The 17320-nt window shown below is 35.9% G+C and overlaps 3 protein-coding genes across 3 annotated transcripts; 1 reads left to right on the top strand and 2 right to left on the bottom strand.

Moving 5' to 3' along the window:
• Nucleotides 1–133: 133 nt before the first annotated feature.
• LOC101900412 (derlin-1) lies at nucleotides 134–1574 on the top strand. The gene is made up of 3 exons (XM_005175842.4): nucleotides 134–829; nucleotides 886–996; nucleotides 1062–1574. The coding sequence occupies exons 1-3, from the start codon at nucleotides 327–329 to the stop codon at nucleotides 1207–1209; spliced, it is 762 nt and encodes a 253-aa protein (XP_005175899.1). The 5' UTR covers nucleotides 134–326; the 3' UTR covers nucleotides 1210–1574.
• Nucleotides 1575–5668: 4094 nt separating this feature from the next.
• LOC101887316 (uncharacterized) lies at nucleotides 5669–13247 on the bottom strand. Its single transcript, XM_011295778.3, has 5 exons — nucleotides 13020–13247; nucleotides 12668–12842; nucleotides 12338–12593; nucleotides 7022–10514; nucleotides 5669–6961 (listed from the first exon to the last, which is right to left on the bottom strand). Exons 1-5 carry the CDS (start codon nucleotides 13078–13080, stop codon nucleotides 6552–6554), a joined length of 4395 nt encoding a protein of 1464 aa, XP_011294080.1. The 5' UTR covers nucleotides 13081–13247; the 3' UTR covers nucleotides 5669–6551.
• Nucleotides 13248–15783: 2536 nt separating this feature from the next.
• On the bottom strand, nucleotides 15784–17320 carry LOC101900241 (peptidyl-prolyl cis-trans isomerase E). The gene is made up of 4 exons (XM_005175841.4): nucleotides 17000–17320; nucleotides 16527–16931; nucleotides 16286–16458; nucleotides 15784–16091 (listed from the first exon to the last, which is right to left on the bottom strand). The coding sequence occupies exons 1-4, from the start codon at nucleotides 17198–17200 to the stop codon at nucleotides 15947–15949; spliced, it is 924 nt and encodes a 307-aa protein (XP_005175898.1). The 5' UTR covers nucleotides 17201–17320; the 3' UTR covers nucleotides 15784–15946.

The following is a 17320-nucleotide window of genomic DNA, read 5'->3' as shown; positions in this document are numbered from 1 at the left end:
TTGCATACTTTGCTGAGTAAATCGTCCCGGGAAGAGTTAACATTTTATCCCGTTTTAAGTTTTTACATCTGGCAACTTGAATTCTCCAATGTCACACTAATCGTAATCTATTACAAGTGTCAAAAGACACGTAATGTTTATGTTTTCGTTGTGAAATGTCAAATCATTCTACCAGGACGGAGACCGCAAGAGACTGATATCAATAGAAAAAGAAAACACAATATTGAATAAATTTTCACCTTAAATTGTTAATATTTTTGAGCGGAAGTGGTGACAATTTTTCTTCTGGCCATTTAAGTCGTGTCTATTGAAGAATAACATTCGCAATGGCTGATGCTGGGCAATGGTTTAAGCAACTGCCAAGATTTACCAGATATTGGCTGGCGGGCACAATATCGATGAGTCTTTTGACACGATTTGGAATTCTACCCCTGCAACACATGTATCTGGCCCGTGACTTGGTCTTGGGCAAATTACACCTGTGGCGCTGTGCCACCAGCCTGTTTGTCTACCCCTTGACACCATCAACAGGCTTTCATTTCTTAATCAATTGCTATTTCATTACACAGTACAGCGCACGCTTGGAAAAAGACCAGTTTGGTCGTAGCCCGGCTGACTATTTGTACTTGCAGTTGATAGTTTCGACCTTAGCCGTGTTGGGTGGTCTTGTTTTTAATGTAGCTTTTCTAATGGATTTACTGGTTGTTGCCGTCACTTACATTTGGTGTCAGCTGAATAAAGACGTGATTGTTAACTTTTGGTTTGGAAGCCGTTTTAAGGCTATCTACTTGCCTTGGGTGTTGGCGGGTATGGAACTCATTTTCCAGGGGTAAGTTGAGGAAATTCAATATTGAAACTCGTAACTAACTATTTTCTAAATTACAGATCCATTGCCTCATTAATAGGCATTTTCATAGGTCATTTTTATTATTTCCTCAAATTCCAATATCCCCAAGAATTGGGTGGCAATGCTTTCCTAGAAACACCAAGCATACTGTAAGACATTTTTTCTAATACATGCTTCAATTAAATACAATTGTCAATCATTTATTTTCTTGCAGCAAACAATATGTGCCCGATGTAAGTGGCGGCATAAGCTATTTTGGTGTACCACCAGCAACTAGAGCTCAACAAAGACCAGCTGCTGCTGCTGGCGGAGGTGGTGCTTTTCCCAATGCCTGGGGTCGTGGCAATACATTGGGCCATTAACTGTATATAAAAAGAATCTGTTACAACCTCTGGTACGAGTACTAAACACCAGCATGCATACATACACATATATATTTTTCTATAAACTGTTGTATATTGTACTGAATTTGTAATTTAATATTACTATATTTACTTTAGTTTCTCCTCTTACTGTGCGAATAACTTTATATAAATGGCATTATGTCTTTAAACTAGCATTTCCAACAAACAAAGGCCACGAAAATGAATGATGTGAAGGTGTAATTTGTATAAAAATATAATTAAAAAAAGTAAAACTATTTTCAAATAGGGTTAGGGTTGACCATAACTCGAGAGCGAGAAAAATTAGTTTAATTCAAATAAAAATAAATTAATTATAAAACCTATTTGTTGAAAATGTTCAAAGAATTCCTATTTTGAAGACATACGTAAAAAATTAAGCACAAAAAAGGATTGTTTAAAAGTTCATATTTTTAATTTCTATATATTCTTCATCCGTGTGAAATCCTATATTGATTTTGCACAATTTCAGCCGAGGTATTTCTTCATGTTAATCTCTTGCAAAAATTCAATCCAGCGCTACTATACAGTACCATCAGATGTATGAGTATGAGAAGGTTTCACACTCATTTCCCAATTTAGCGACAGAGAATATAACCCCACACTTTTGAAAATTGTTAATTTTCGAAGGTTTCAGTATTCGTTCCTCAGTTCTCGTTTCATTAAAATTGCTCATTTGTTTATTATTTGTCTACAAGTTGAGATAACCCCTATGCAATAGTACGGTGCTAATTTAAGTGCTTTTGGTTCGAATTGAATAGAGAACAATCTTCACAATTAAAAAAATTTGAATTTTCCATCATTGATTGTGACCCAGAACTGACCATGAATTTCTACTTTATAAAACTTTTTCTAAAGACAAAATTTCAGATTTAGTCAAAAAACGTAAAACTTGTTTTGCATTTGTTTAAGTGTCATTAGACCTTAGGTATATGCCTTGGTCAAAACATTAGACGTATTTTTTGTAAAGCGGACTTGCTCCATCCTGACATGGGACATGGTCCATCCGCTGAGTCCAGTCTTGGCCGATATCTCACGAATCCAATGGGTTAATTGAAGTGGGTTTTAAGTGGTTTAAAGTAGCCACTCAAAAAATAGGCTAAAAGCGTTAAATCGCACGACGTAAGTGGTCAATTATCGCTCCCGAACTTGAAATAAAATGTTCACCGAACTCGCCTCTCAATAAGTTCATTGTTAAGCGTGATGTGTGGTATATGACATCATCTTGGTAGCGTTCACGTTACGATTGACAGCATTTTTGCAGAAGTATCGACAATTTTGCTTATTTACGTATCCAATCCATTGATCCAAAAATGAGCTTAGTCGCTGAATACAAGAAGCGAGCGATGAACTTTCTTAACGGAGCACGCATTTTGATAATAAAAGTTTGTAAGACGATTCGAGGTTAAATTATAGACCAAACTGAAGATTTTTGACAGTGAAACAAAACACGAAACGTGCATGAGTTGTTTAAACAAGTGTTGGCAAAAAGATAATAGCTGAAAATCACACTTTTTCTTAAGAGTGTTTGGATCCGAAAAAAAAAACATTTGGAAGAATTTAATCTTTTTTAAACATTTGCCTTGTCTGACTTGAAGATACGTACGGAACATTTTACCACAGTGGAGAAGGTAACTTTCAAATACAACACTTTCATTTTCGTCGCTAACGTACCGACATGGTAGAAGAATACAAGTAGTCGCATCGACACAGAAGTTACCGAGGAAAAATACGATTTCTTCTTCTCTCGAGAGAGAAAAAAATTCAAAAAGTAAATGAACTGCATCCTGAAAAACATTTGTAAGATAACAGTTGATTCATCAAAACAACTTTGGCGCAAATCTTAACAGCAAATATATTTTGATGCAGTCATTTTTACATTTTTATTGCAAAGATGTAAAAAAGCTGTAATTTCGGCAGGGCCGATATTTGAATGCCCTCCAGCATTTTGGCAATTTTCAAAAAAAATCCGTTAAAAATTTTTAGACCCGAATGTATTAGGGTCTATACGACGACGTGGACCTGCATAGGCAACTTTTGTCATAAACCATTACAATATTCAAATGCGAAACTTGAATAAAAAATCGGTGAATAATGTATCTAAAATCATCAAAACACCCAAAATCGGGAGGTACCGTTATATGGGGGTTATACGAAGACGCGGACTTGCACAGACAATTTTCTGTCATAGGCTGTAGCATCCGTTACGAACTTCAAATACTAAATTTGAAAGAACTCCGGTGAATAATGTCGCAAAAATTATCAAAATACCGAATATCGGGAGGTACCGTTATATGGGGGCTATACGAAGACGTGGACCTACATCACCCATTTTCAATGCCAAAAGTCCAGCAGACATAATGCACATTTGAGTAAAATTTTATCAATCTACTTCATTTCGTTCTGAAGCTAAAGTGGTTTCCACAGACGGATAGACGGACGGACATCGCTAAATCGACATAGCTGATCAAGAATATATGTACTCTGTGGCGTCTAAAATGTATATTTCGTGGTGTTACAAATGGAATGACAAACTTAATATACGCTTCATACTATGGTGGAGGGTATAAAAACAAATTAATAAAAAAAAACAAACCGTTTCTATGCACAAAGATACCGTCTACAGCAAATACCTATTATTCCAGCAACTCCAATTGATTTGACACCTAAATGAACAAAATACCTAACCATCTAAGCCACCTAATGTGGTGTTTCCACTGCATTTGATTCGCTCTCTATTCGTTGTTTGACCCTTAACCATAGACAAATGAAGGTATAGACTAAAAAGTTTTAAAAATTTCCCTTGTTGATCTTGGGCCAGTCAAGTCACTCAGGGCTAGTGAAGTCACTCGACTCCGAAAACAATTTATTAATTTTTCTGCTATTTAAGTTCTATATTTCACGACATATTTGGATAATGTAAAAGTAAACAAAGTCGATGTTTCGTTTTTAATTGATAAATAATAAGGAATCATAAAAATATTTAATATTTTGAGAGAATTGAGTGAGTCTACTGAACCTCCCTCACAGCATGAACGACATCTATTGAAACACTTTCTTCAGAGATAACAGATGAGACAACTTTTTAGTCTATACCTAATTTGTCTATGCCTTAACTATGAAAAACTACCTAATTCTTCACACAAAATTTCCTGAGCGAACACTCATATTTGTACATTGTTCAAATCAGATCACTCTCTGAACAACGAAAAAATATGTCCCATCCCTAACAAATGAGAGCATTTATCGAAAAAATAAATTATGACATTTAAAAATTAAAAATAGAAAACTTTTATGAAATTGTAAAAATTTTTGGGAAGACTGAAAATTATGAATGAAAACTACAATGTTGAATGGCGTATGTACATTCAAACGAAAGTACATTTTTTTCTCTCATTCGAGGTACTGCAAACAAAAAAGGCAATATTTTCAAAATGTTTGTATCGGCAGAAAAAATGTTTGACAAGTGTCTCTCCAGCAGAATTTAAAAATAGAAAAAATACAAAAATATGTTCAAAATGTCAACATTTACACAAAAAGTTGAAAACGTGAGTGAAAATTGTAAAATTTATGATATAATAAATTTTTGGGAGAAAAACAATAATTTCTTCTATTCATATTAGTGAGAATTTCATGTATTTTCGTATAAATTCCCATTAAAATCAACAAACAAAACTTTTGAAAAAAGGAATTATTTTACTATGAATTACGAATCGTGCCGTATGAACGGGTTAATTCGTGTACCTAATTCTGAGAGCGAACAACGTTGTTCGGTTTTCAATGGAAACATGCTATAAGCTCTTAAATTATTTATTTTTCATCTTTACTTACATTTTTGCATAACGTTTTTCTTCAAAAAAAGATTGGTTGAATTTGTTTGTTTACAAAATAACTGATTACTGAACAGCTGATGTTACTGGGGAAAATTTCCCAGTAAGAATGTGCTAACTTTTAGTAACTCAAACAGCTTCCAGTAAACAATTGTACATATTATCGAGTAAACGAACCCTCCTATCATCACCGACCATATAAGGTCGGACAGGAAGACTGTAATTTCTGTGAATTTCAAATCACAATTATGTATTTTGACAGGATACTTAGTCATAAGATGGACTTACTGGCTGAAATTATATTTCTTGGTTATTATTGAAATTTCATAAAATTTTTCAAAATTTACAATTTGACCCAAAAGACCTATATGCTAAAGAAAGAAAATATTGCCTTGTTTTTTTTATTCAACTTCAAAGATATTTTATTTATTGAAAAATCCAAGAAAACAAAAATTGCAATTTTTTATATAAATTTAATTTATATTACGTTTCTTTTTTGTTTGTTCTTTTTTATATATAATAAAAGATGATAATAATTATAATAGTAATGCCAACCAACAGTGTTATATGCTAAAGAATTTACTACTAACTTAAAGAAGATTGTGGTTTTTTTATTTATTTATTTCTTGTTTTATACAAACCATTTAATGTTATGTTTGTGTAGCTAGGTTGTTGTTTCCTCTATACATACTTACAATAAAAAAGGGCGGGGGAAATAAGAAATACATATTTATGTATGTATCTATGTAAAATTTGTATTATTCAGCTATCCTATAATCTCGCTTTGATTCACATTTTTTATGATGTTGCTTCTCTTAAGATTCATATTAAGAAAAAAAATAAAGATATATTTAATTAAATTCTTAATTCATTCACAATATGCACTGCCATCCCCATCAAATAAGGATGACACGACGGCAATAGGTGAGTGAATTTAATATTAAAATGAAAAACGAAAACAAATTTTAATTAAAATTTACAATCTTATATAAAACTGTTATAATATATACAAACTTTTGTAAAGTTTTAAAATTTCATAAAACTAATCTAAATTAGAATTAAAAAAAACGAAATGAAGCAATTAATTTTCAAATCATAACATTAGATGAGTGGAGGATTAGGTGGGTGGTTGTAAAGAAATAATAAAATAAACTTTTGCCATGATGAGCAGAGCGGGTTGATAAAAGTGCATATGCAACAAAGTGATCGCGTGGTATGTTTGTATGGATATCGTAATGAATGTTAGCTAATGTGCGTTATGTTGCTGCATTACAATATCAATGAATTGATGAGAAACTATGTAACAAATGTTTTAAACGAGTATGTGTGTGTGTGTTGTCGTAAATGTAAAAAATGTTATACATTATGAAAAATGCTTGATGCGTTTGCGAATAGTTGTACAAATGAAAACAAAAACAAAACAAACCTTAAGATTATAGCTTAATATTAGAGAAAAATTATCGCAAAACATTTTTAAGGTTCAACCTGTGTACTACCACTGTTGTTGGCTTGTGTATCTTGCTGTAGCTGCTGAATTTGGGGGTTTGTTGAGTTATTTAACACTGTTTCAGTTGTAATGTTTAGCTCTTTATTGGTTTTGTGGACCGAGGTGGTGGTGACAGATGCATTTATTCCAATATTGCTGGTCTTTAGGGAGGATGATTTGGGGTTTGTGGTGCTACTAACACCACTACAACTAAGAGCTTTGGCTAAAGTTACTGATTCGGTTGATGGTTCCTTTGCTATAGATTGTGTGGATTCATAGGTTGTTGTCACTTTTGGCAACGTAGACGATGTTGACGAAGATGTGGCCAGTGTCGACGAAGTAACAGCCCCATCTTCTTCAATGTATTCTATTGCGGTGTTTTCATCGATTTCTGAAACTTTAAAAGAATCAAAATTAATGTTATATTTATTTCCAAGTAGTTCAACATCACACTTACCTATTGTTTCGTCAAATCCAGCATCTACTTCACATTCCATTTGCTGTTGACGTTGTCGTTCCGGCTGTTGTGATGCCGTGAAATTCGTTTGCACTTGTCTCTGTCTACTCTCCGACTGAATGGGAGACACATTCGTCGAACCCTGCTGCTGTTGTTCACCTACATTTTCGGCAACAATGGATATTTGTGACTTAACACCATCAACACGACCGTCATGATGTTGATAAATTTGCATATCTAAGATTTTTGGTTGGTCGTCTTCGTTGGTCCCAGATGCTACGGATTCAGAAGCGTTGGCCGCTTGTTCCACGGTTGTAGAGCAGGACGAAGTCAAATCATCTTCGTGTTCTTCCACAATGACATCATCAAAGCTATCAACAACAATAATGTTGTTGGCGTTGTTAGCTAACGCTTTCACATGTCCAGATGAGAGGTTCCTACTCGATTTCAATTCAATGGAAATCAATTCACTGTTTAGACGTTTTGCCTTATTTGCTGATGCCACACAGAGCGCTGAGGAGGCGTTCGAAGTCGATGATGTTGATATGGTTCTTTTCTGTTTAGTTGTTGTGCCGGATTTTTGGTACTGCACGGTGGCGTTATTGTTATTTGCCGCCGTTGTTATTGCCTGGTCTAATTCCATTTCCCAGTCGGTTGCACCCAAAATAACCGTTTGTTGGGTGGACGTTGACAATGGCAGGTGTTGGGAGCTACCCTGCTCAACTATAATTGGAGTTGTGGATGTGTTTGTTGAATTGCTATCTATTATATTTCCTGCGGATAATACTGTTACAGTATCTCCACCCTCACCCGTAGCTACACCTACACCTGGATCCATCACTATAGGCATATTTAATATATCCAACGGCGCATCTTCGTTCATAAACGATGAAGTGCTGCTGCTCATTTCAATTTTATTCTGAGTGAGGCTTTCTTTAAGAGCGGATGTTGATGTGCTAGAATTGGCATTTTGTGTCTGTATGGAGGATGGTCCCAAAACAACTATATTTGTTTTCGCTGCATTATTTCCGTCTGGAGAACTGACCAGTTGGGCACTTGCGGACGATTTTAACAATATGTTATTGCCCATTTTGGATAGTGTTACTGGTCGGACGACATTCGTAGTTGCTGATGAAGGCATAAAGATCATATTGCTTTTACCCGTCAGCGTTGTGGTCTTAGTTCCCAAAGCGTTTGTGCCGCCCTGAATATGGGTTGTTCCAGCTGGTGATCCCAGTGGCGCCGGAATAATTTGTACTTTTTGTATGGCAATGCGCTGACCCGTTCCCGTTCCACTGGAAACCGAGGTACCCGTTGCTGAATTGCCGGCACCAGCATTTGTCAGTATCTTGTGTGACAGGGCGGAAGTATTCATCTTCACTTTTGAGCCATCCATTAAACTTGCAGGTTGTATGACCACTTTTCCATTGGGTGATTGACAAATCTTGACACTCGTTCTCATCATACCCGATGTGGTAGGCAAAACATTCTTAAACGTTGAATTTGCTGAGCAAAGTGGTGTCACAACGGCGTTCGTTGTGCTTACATTCATAGGAGTTAGCTTTACATTGCTAATAATATGAGGAGCACCGGAAACTGCAGTTGTACTTTTGGAGGTGGACGTGACGGTGGCAACAGATGTTTTCAACAAATTTGGGGGTTTACGGAACACTGTAGCTCCGGCGCCCAGCGTGGAGAATATAGTGCCCGTAACGGTAACTGGCGTCAAGCTGTTTGTGTTGGTATTTAACACTACTGTCGAGGGAAGATTCTTAATAAATGTGGTAGTTGCAGTTGTTGTTGTGACCGATGTCGTCACAACGCTACCGGGTGTTGAACACGTTGATCCGCCGATTATGATCGGCGCATTACTTATGGATGGAGAACTACCGGAGCTGCTAACAATGTTACCAGAGCCACCGGATAAAACCAAAGGTAGAATTGTTGTTGTCAATACCTTACTCTGTGACGTGGCCGCTGGTGCGGGAACAGCGGCAGCATTATCGGGAGAGGAAGAGACAGCACCGACACCAGTTGTATTACTCTGTATTTGAATAACAGCAGGTGGCGTCTGCAGCGACGTAGCAAACGATGTACTATTCGTGGAATTCGTAGAGCTGCCACCTTGCGAGGTTTCGACGATGTGTAAAACCTGACTCTGGGTACTGGCCACATTCGCCAGCTCATGCAACGCCCCTGCATTGATTGGTGACAGCGGAGACGTTATGGTTGTGATTTTCTTATTGGTTGTGGGCGAAATTTTTGCTCCCGGAGCTATAAGCGTAGTATTCACCGCCCGTAATTTTGTAGCTGCTGCAGAAAATTGTGGCAATGCCATTATTTGGGAGGTCTGGCCGCTGGCGCTCGATACCTGTATTATATGCGTGGAACCCGAAGCATTTATCGCTGTTGGATTTTGAGAATTTTGCAGACTAACAATAGTGCCGGGAGCTGTACTTACACCCGGCTGACGTTCTTCCACAATATACTTTTGCACTGGCGTGGTAGAGATCAAAGATTTTTCCGTAGATGGCTTAATCGCAGGCGATTGGGAGGTTAATATCGTACTTATACTGCTTTGCATGTCATGCGAGGATATAACAGAAGGCGTACCGGAGGGGAAGGAAATGGGAACATGATGCTGAGTCTGCTGTTGCTGTTGCAGGTGGTGTAATTTATTATGATTTTTCGAGACATCACGCTTGGAAGCTGCAATTTGTGGGGTAGGGGTTGATGGCGGCATTAACGATGGCGTTGATGATATTAAAGGCGCCACAGATGGTGGCTGATTCGTCACAGTCGCAGGCAATACATGTATTTGAGTTTGAGCAGCAGATTGTTGTTCATCCATTAGAATCTGTTGTGGTGGCACATTCTGGGTAGCATATGTCAGAAACTGTAGATCGTTTTGTTGTTGGGTCAATACAGAATTCACGGCAATTGGTTGTGGTGATGAGGACGATGTCAGATCGATGTGCATTGATCCGCTAAGTGCTAAATTCTGTGGTTGCTGTTCGCCCATTTGTTTAAGGGTCAATTGCTGTTGTTGCTGTTCCAAAAATAGCTTCTGTTGAGCTCTTCGACCACTTTTTGCAGGCGTTGCTTGCCTCTTGTTTGCATTACTATTGGCCGCAGCAGCAGCTGCCTTCTTAGCCATTTTCTGTTTGGTCAATTGTTGTTGATGATGGAAATAACGTTGCTTTTGTAAATGTTGTTGTTGAGCAGCAGCTGCGGCAGCAGCTTGTTGCTGTTGTTTCGTCTTCTGTTCATGGCTGGTGGATGTCGTAACGTTGTTATTCACTTGAGGCGAATTCGCTGTAATATGTGGATATAGTTGTCGATTCGCCGAATGCTGATGATTCTTCTGTGGAGAATTTTCACTTATAGCTCGTTTTTTACCCGAACCAGAACCACTAATATTCTGATTTTGATCATTAATATTGCGTTTTAAATTCTTCTTGCCGGTACCGGATGGTATTTGTGGTATTTTAAACTGAAATTTAGAGAGCAAAACAAGACACGTTATTGGGTGCTGGGGTTGGTGGAAGAACAAAAATTAGGCATAGCTGACATAGGCATACTGAATGAATTACATTTTGAAAGAAGTGAAAAAGAAGAAAATCAAAGACAGGTCTTTAGGAAACAATCCGGTATACATTAAACATCGATAGACCAAAGAACAAACCTGAACAAATAGCAGAGCATAAAATGAGACTATTTAGACGCGGGTGTCAACATTCTAAAAGCAGGCAAGGAGGGAAACTTTATGTAGTTAGGAACACATAACCATTTTTGTGCGCAACATTGAAATTTTTAACCTACAACACTCTGTTATAAATTCGATTTGCCGAAAATTTTCAACTCCTAGAAATATTGAACATAGACCCAGCATGTATTATCATCATATACGAGCTTCATATTTTGCACTGGGTTCAAGTTCAGAGTATGATATAATTTTTAGGGATCATCCCAAAATTAACTTATTTTTTACTGATTTTATAGTCGCTCTACAGGTTTCAAATCTTGAACAATCGGAATATTTCTATAACTTTGTAAAGTTATCGGATAACAGTAAACGAATGAAATGCACTAAACCAAATTGCGAATATTTTTAATGCTGAAATTCATTAACCAGCGAAATTACATATACAAGAATATTAGTGTTCAAATATAGCTTTGAGTTTCCATTAGCACGAAAAGGACGTAAATGTAGGACAAATACCACGGAATTCGCATGTTATAGAGGATCCAGCTAAAACCTTACTAAATTTAATTTAAGTTTTATTTCTACATTTTTAAAATGATTTTGAAAACGTTATCCTTTTCTCTCCGTTTGCAAACAGCTGTAACAAACAGTATTTTCTAGATATTGTATTTTGTACACAACAATTTAAATGGTAGGATTAGGAAGATAACCCAGTACAATCACATGTAACCCAGTGTATATAAATATATTTTGTCACAGACAATTTATTAATTCAAATTCTTTTATTTGAGTTTAATCAGTAAGTGTAATTTTTAATATGAATTGTTGTGGTTGTGGAATTGCTTGGAGATGACGCCATAACGGCTAATTTAATAATAAATATAAATAAAAAAAATTGTGTGTCGGAACTGGGTATGCATAAGTTTACAAATAACGCTGAATCGAACAAAAAACAGGTCGCCAAAAAACCATTTCAAAAATAAAACCATGTGACAAAGGTAGTGAGAGCCAATGAACCGAACCAACTCAAATCGAGAAGTGGTTTGCAACCCTGATATTTGGAATCGTAGGGAAAATAGCCCAATTTCTAAACATGCCACTGAAGAGATATATTTAAAAAATCTCTAATGTACCGAATTTGACCATATATTAATTGTACCATTTATTTATTTCGTATTGTGTGTATAAGAAATATGTTAAATAAGTTTTCAGTTTTATGAGTTGCAATAAAAAAATAGCAACAATGCAATATGTACCCATTTTTACCCAAAATATTTTTCTCCCTCGATTCCATTCACAAAATCTGGCAACTCTCGTACTTACCCGTTAACTACTTTCCAAGTACACAAATACAACCCTGTCTTAGATTGGTAAACACCAATCTATTGTGAATGATTATCGCATAAGCAAAATACAATTGCTTTCGCTAATGTACATCAACATTTCCTAACAAATATTCCAATACATGCATTGCTCGGAATAAAACATAACAGAATGAAAAAGTTTGGTGAATTGCCCAAAATCCATCTAAATTATTTCTTAAAAAGACTTATATAACATCGGTGAGTGGGTAACCAATATGAAAGGTTCATATATATCGAAGTACTCACCGGATCACTGGTTACTATGTAGTTATTACGTTCCACTGTCTCTGTTGGTCTTTGCTTCTCTATGTGTTGCTGTTCCTCCTTGATGGCCTCGCCAGTTTCAGCGGGATACGGTAGCTTTTGGTTTTCACTAGCAGTTTCCTCCGCTACATTATTGGCTATTAAGGCTAAGGCTGTTTGGGGAGCCACACGTGGCAACATCGGATAAGGACGTCTACCTTCACGCGACCATTCTTGCCAAGTGTTTGGGCCAGATATGCTGTTAAAACAAACAGATCCACCAACATTTCTTAAGAATAGTCTACAAGAAAATATTTCATGCACTGGACTTACGCTTCAGCAATTGTAGCCAATTGTTCATCATTGGCAACACGTCTGGCTTCTGCTCGGTGTCGCTCTGTTGATATGTGAAATATACCACGCAATTCCTCTAACAATTTAGCCTTGGCTTCACTCAGACCTCCTTGAGCGCGAAACACACTTATTACTTGAGAATACGATTCCAGCTCTAAAATAGATGAAAAATGAGCAACATTATTTGTGTTTGAATGGACAGAAGGCCAGACTGCAATGTTTTATTCCATAACCACATTTCTTCCAAAGTTATCGTTGATGGCAGTTCACTTATTTTTGTTACAGTACCACTTTTTCTCATGCAGTGTACAGCACACGAACGACAACCTACCAAGTCTCCGTAAAATGCCTCGACATTCGTCTCTGGTCATTTGTAGTGCTTGCGGCCACATAATGCCTATATTCGGTATTCGTTTCCCTTAAGAAACTTGCACTTTATACACTGTTTTGTTTACTTTAATCTTAATTTGTCAAAGTTTGCAAATTGGAGCGAAAATGAAAAATTGGAAAAAATCCCACTGCTTCGTTGAGATTGGCAGCCATTAATGTTTATTTGTCAAGATTTTTAGGAAGTGTTTTGAAAAATACTATTGGCAGTGCTACCAACGTACTCACCAAACATATTGAAATTCGTTCCAGATTAAGAAAGGGACAGACTTCATGGTTGAATCAAGAAAGTAAAATCAAAAAAACATATGTTTACAATTTTTTCAAAATTATTTTTTTGACAGCATCTCACTGTCAAAATATATATTTATAAATTCAAGAAGATCCAGAATTTTATGAAAGCCTCATATACGCCAAACGTGCTTCAATAAAACGCATTATTTAGATTATTAATTTCTTATATATTTTATTTTTAAAGGAAAACATCTCATCCACTATAATAAAAATACAAATACTTACAAACGAAGTTAAGGTGAGATTATATAAAACGCTTTTTTGATTGACTTACATCTATTTCTATAAATTTACAAAGATTTATTTGTCAATATTTGAACCTAGGAAGGAAAAGTTTGTTACCATTTTTTCAAAATTGTTAATTTAACAACATCTCATTGTAAAAATGTATATGTATGAATTCATTGTATGTGTACATATCACAGATGGGAACCTGTTTTCTATGCAGTGAAAGTTGAAAAGGTAAATTAAATAAAATGTAGAGAGGGATACGCTTCTTTGGAACGACTTTAACTTCTTAATTTTACCATGCAATCAAAAGAGAATCCAAAATTACTGTAGCGAAAAAGTAAATATGCAGATACTTTGTGTTGAAAAATAAGTGTTTATACATATTGGTAAGAGTATGTTCCAAATTATTACCATGAGCAATACAGTTTTAGTTTGATTTGTTTATTTCTCAGATTGCTTTTACACAAGACTAATTACCTCCAACGATTGTTGTTACTAACCATGGTAGAAGAATATAGGTAGACGCATCGAGACTGCTGCTGGGACAATGAACTGTCAAACCAATTTTGGAAATAATAATGTTGAATGAAAAATTATTTAAAATTTGTAAAAATTGTTGAAAAACTCGAATAATTATAACCTCCGAATGACATCGTATAATAAAACACATAAAAATCTACTTATATTTGAAAAGACATTTAAATTTTTGACATATCAATGTTCCCAAGCGTTGATGCATCTACCTGTATTCTTCTGCCATTTTACTAACACATTAGCTGTGTTCCAGTACTTTTTTAGTAGTAAAACTAGCAGAAAAGAGAACAGTTCGAAATTTCATTCTCATTTAGGTGTGCTCAAAAAATAAGGGAACGGAAAATTAGCAGAAATGCGATAAAATGTCAAAATTCCAAAAGTAAACTGTCTAAATCGGACTGGTGAAACCTTACTGAAAAGGACGCCAAAATTTAAAAATGAGTATTGAAGACGATAACTTAGAATTAATAATTCTAAATGTCAAATTTACAATATGCATGTAGCTAAAACAAGCAGAAATGTGCACCACTCAGCGCCATTTTAAGAAGATTGCTGTAGCCATTGTAGAAGAATATAAGAAGACGCATCGAAACAGTTAATAGAAAAATTAACAGTGAAACCACTTTTGGAATTGAAAAAAAAAATAGCTCAATAAATGACTTAAATATCTGGATTTACTTTCAAAAATATGACCTAAACAGTTTGATCTTTCAAATCCATGGCAAAACTGGCGAATAGCTTGAATGCTCGTCCCGCAATGTACGTTTCTTCCAATCATTAAATTTGAAAATATTTTGTTTTTATTTTTCAAAACAATAAATACATACATACAGGAGTCGGGCACACTTCAAAAAATGTAATTAGCTGGTAGCTACCTTACCTTTCTATTGTACCAAGCATAAATCCCTTTTTTGGCTGGCTTCATCAGAAAAGAACAAAGGAGCGTAGGACCAAAATCGAACTAAGTCAACCTAAAACTTTTTTGTTCCTCTACGAAGAAGCCAACCGATGACTTAAGCCAGCCAAATATGCGCTTTATTTATTTCCAGCCTTAAGATGGGAATACATAAAGCGCTTATTTGATTGACTTAAGGTGGAAGCACATAAAGGGCTTTTCTGACTGGCTTAAGTCATCGGCTGGCTTCTTCGGAAATGAACAAAGGAGTCTAGGGCCAAAATCGAACTAAGTCAACCTAAACCTCCTTTGTTCATCTACGAAGAAGCCAACCGACGACTTAAATCATCCAAATATGCTCTTTATGTATTTCCAGCTTTAGTGTAGAAATACATAAAGCGCATATTTGGCTGGCTTAAGTCATCGGCTGGCTTCCTTGGAAATGAACAAAGGAGTCTAGGACCATTTCCGAACTAAGTCAACCTAAAACTCCTTTGTTCCTATACGAAGCCAGCCAAATATGCACTTTATGCATTCCCACATTTAAGCCAGTTTTATGTATTCTCACCTTTAGGCAAAAACAATAAAATGCTCACGTTGAACAGCAGTGCAATTTTATATAAAAAATGTATACATACTGTATATCATGAAATGAATTTAAATTATAAAACGTCATACCGAATTTAACACTAGTGTTACTACCGAGTCAAAATAGTTGGAGATTGCTGCTTCTCGTAATAATTATACCATGGTATCATGTCAACAATTGTTTCCTTAATTTTTCCTGTAACAGCAACAAGTATTTTATTTGGTTGTGCGTAGCACTTTAATTCTTCTTTTAGACCTTAACATATGATTTTTTCACATAAAATGTTTATAAAATGTTCAATATGCCCCTAAATATACTTCTTTATTGATTATTTTAATTCTCCACAAGCATATATGACAACTTTGCTGGCGGTAGCGCCAGTTTTTGAACCGACTTTTTCTATCTTCCGTACCACATCTGCTCCACTTATTACATGACCGAATACCACATGTTTATTATCCAGCCAATCCGTTCTGAAAAAAGAAAATAGATAACACGAAATTATATTTTGTAGTGAAAGATTAAGGCTTTTGTTAAAATTTGTAATATGTTGAAAAGCAAATTATTACATATTCTACACACAGTCTTGCCCCCAGGAAAAATATGACAAAAATGCGATTATATTGTTTGTTTACAACATTTTCGATCAAAATGTTTGGTCACTTACTTTGTTGTACATATGAAGAATTGCGAACCGTTTGTGTTTGGACCAGAATTTGCCATGGATAATGTCCCAAATCCATTATGCTTCAAATTGAAATTTTCATCAGCAAACTTTTTTCCATATATCGATTTACCACCAGTTCCATTATTGTTTGTAAAATCTCCGCCTTGACACATCTAAAATTAATGTATTCGAATCATCTCCATCAATATCGTATGTACTCTGAAATAAAAAATTCACTTACAAATTCCGGTATAACGCGATGAAAGGTACTGCCTTTGTATCCAAATCCATGTTCATTTGTACAAAGTGCTCGGAAATTTTCAGCAGTTTTGGGAACTACATCAGCTCTTAGTAGCATTACAATGCGACCCACGTCATTACCTCCTATTCTTATATCAAAATACACCTGTGGATTCCTTTTTTCACTTTTCTCTATTACCGCTGGACCACTTGAAGGCGTTTCCGGCTCGTCTGTGGGTGCCTGTCCATTAGCTGCGTCTGACTCATTTTTCTCCGCTAATGTTGCTCCAGCATGTTTCTGAAGCCAGTCATCATCGGCCCAAACTGGTTTGAAGCTACCTTCTTTGATGCGTACTGGTTTAGCCAAATTAACCCGTATTGTTCGTCCACAGAGTTCAGCATCATTCTAAATCATGTAAGTACGAAAACCATGTTTACATCACTTCCTATAAAACGATGTCATATCCAACATACCATATTATCTATTGCAGCAGATGCATCTTCGGGGGATTCATATTCAATAAATGCAAATCCTCTGTGTTTTTGTGTCTCGTAGTCGACTGGCATTTGTATATCAGCAATGTCTCCAAATGGTATAAAGGCATCATTTAAAAGCTTCTCGTTGACTTCATCAGCCAGGGAACCGACATAAACGGTGCGTTTGTCATTAGACATGTTTGAGTATCCAACTGTCCCACTGAACGAGACAATTCACGGAGCACAAAAAAAAAACAAAAAAATGCCGGGTTGAAAGCAGGGGCGGTTGAATGTCGGCGTGTAAGTAAAATTAAAAAC

Source organism: Musca domestica, unplaced genomic scaffold (genome assembly GCF_030504385.1).
Source record: "Musca domestica strain aabys unplaced genomic scaffold, Musca_domestica.polishedcontigs.V.1.1 11, whole genome shotgun sequence".
NCBI lineage: Eukaryota > Metazoa > Arthropoda > Insecta > Diptera > Muscidae > Musca > Musca domestica.
This window is presented reverse-complemented; position numbering and strand designations above follow the sequence as displayed.

Bases quoted from the DNA above. Each gene is read 5' to 3' on its own strand.
- LOC101900412 (XM_005175842.4), top strand. From the start codon at position 327: ATGGCTGATGCTGGGCAATGGTTTAAGCAACTGCCAAGATTTACCAGA. The intron at 830-885 runs GTAAGTTGAGGA...TCTAAATTACAG, and splicing joins ATGGAACTCATTTTCCAGGG to ATCCATTGCCTCATTAATAG. The intron at 997-1,061 runs GTAAGACATTTT...ATTTTCTTGCAG, and splicing joins CTAGAAACACCAAGCATACT to CAAACAATATGTGCCCGATG.
- LOC101887316 (XM_011295778.3), bottom strand. From the start codon at position 13,080: ATGTGGCCGCAAGCACTACAAATGACCAGAGACGAATGTCGAGGCATT. The intron at 12,843-13,019 runs GTAGGTTGTCGT...CATCTATTTTAG, and splicing joins AGGCATTTTACGGAGACTTG to AGCTGGAATCGTATTCTCAA. The intron at 6,962-7,021 runs GTAAGTGTGATG...ATTCTTTTAAAG, and splicing joins TGGATTTGACGAAACAATAG to TTTCAGAAATCGATGAAAAC.
- LOC101900241 (XM_005175841.4), bottom strand. From the start codon at position 17,200: ATGTCTAATGACAAACGCACCGTTTATGTCGGTTCCCTGGCTGATGAA. The intron at 16,459-16,526 runs GTAAGTGAATTT...CATTAATTTTAG, and splicing joins ATCGCGTTATACCGGAATTT to ATGTGTCAAGGCGGAGATTT. The intron at 16,092-16,285 runs GTAAGTGACCAA...TTCTTTTTTCAG, and splicing joins TTCTTCATATGTACAACAAA to AACGGATTGGCTGGATAATA.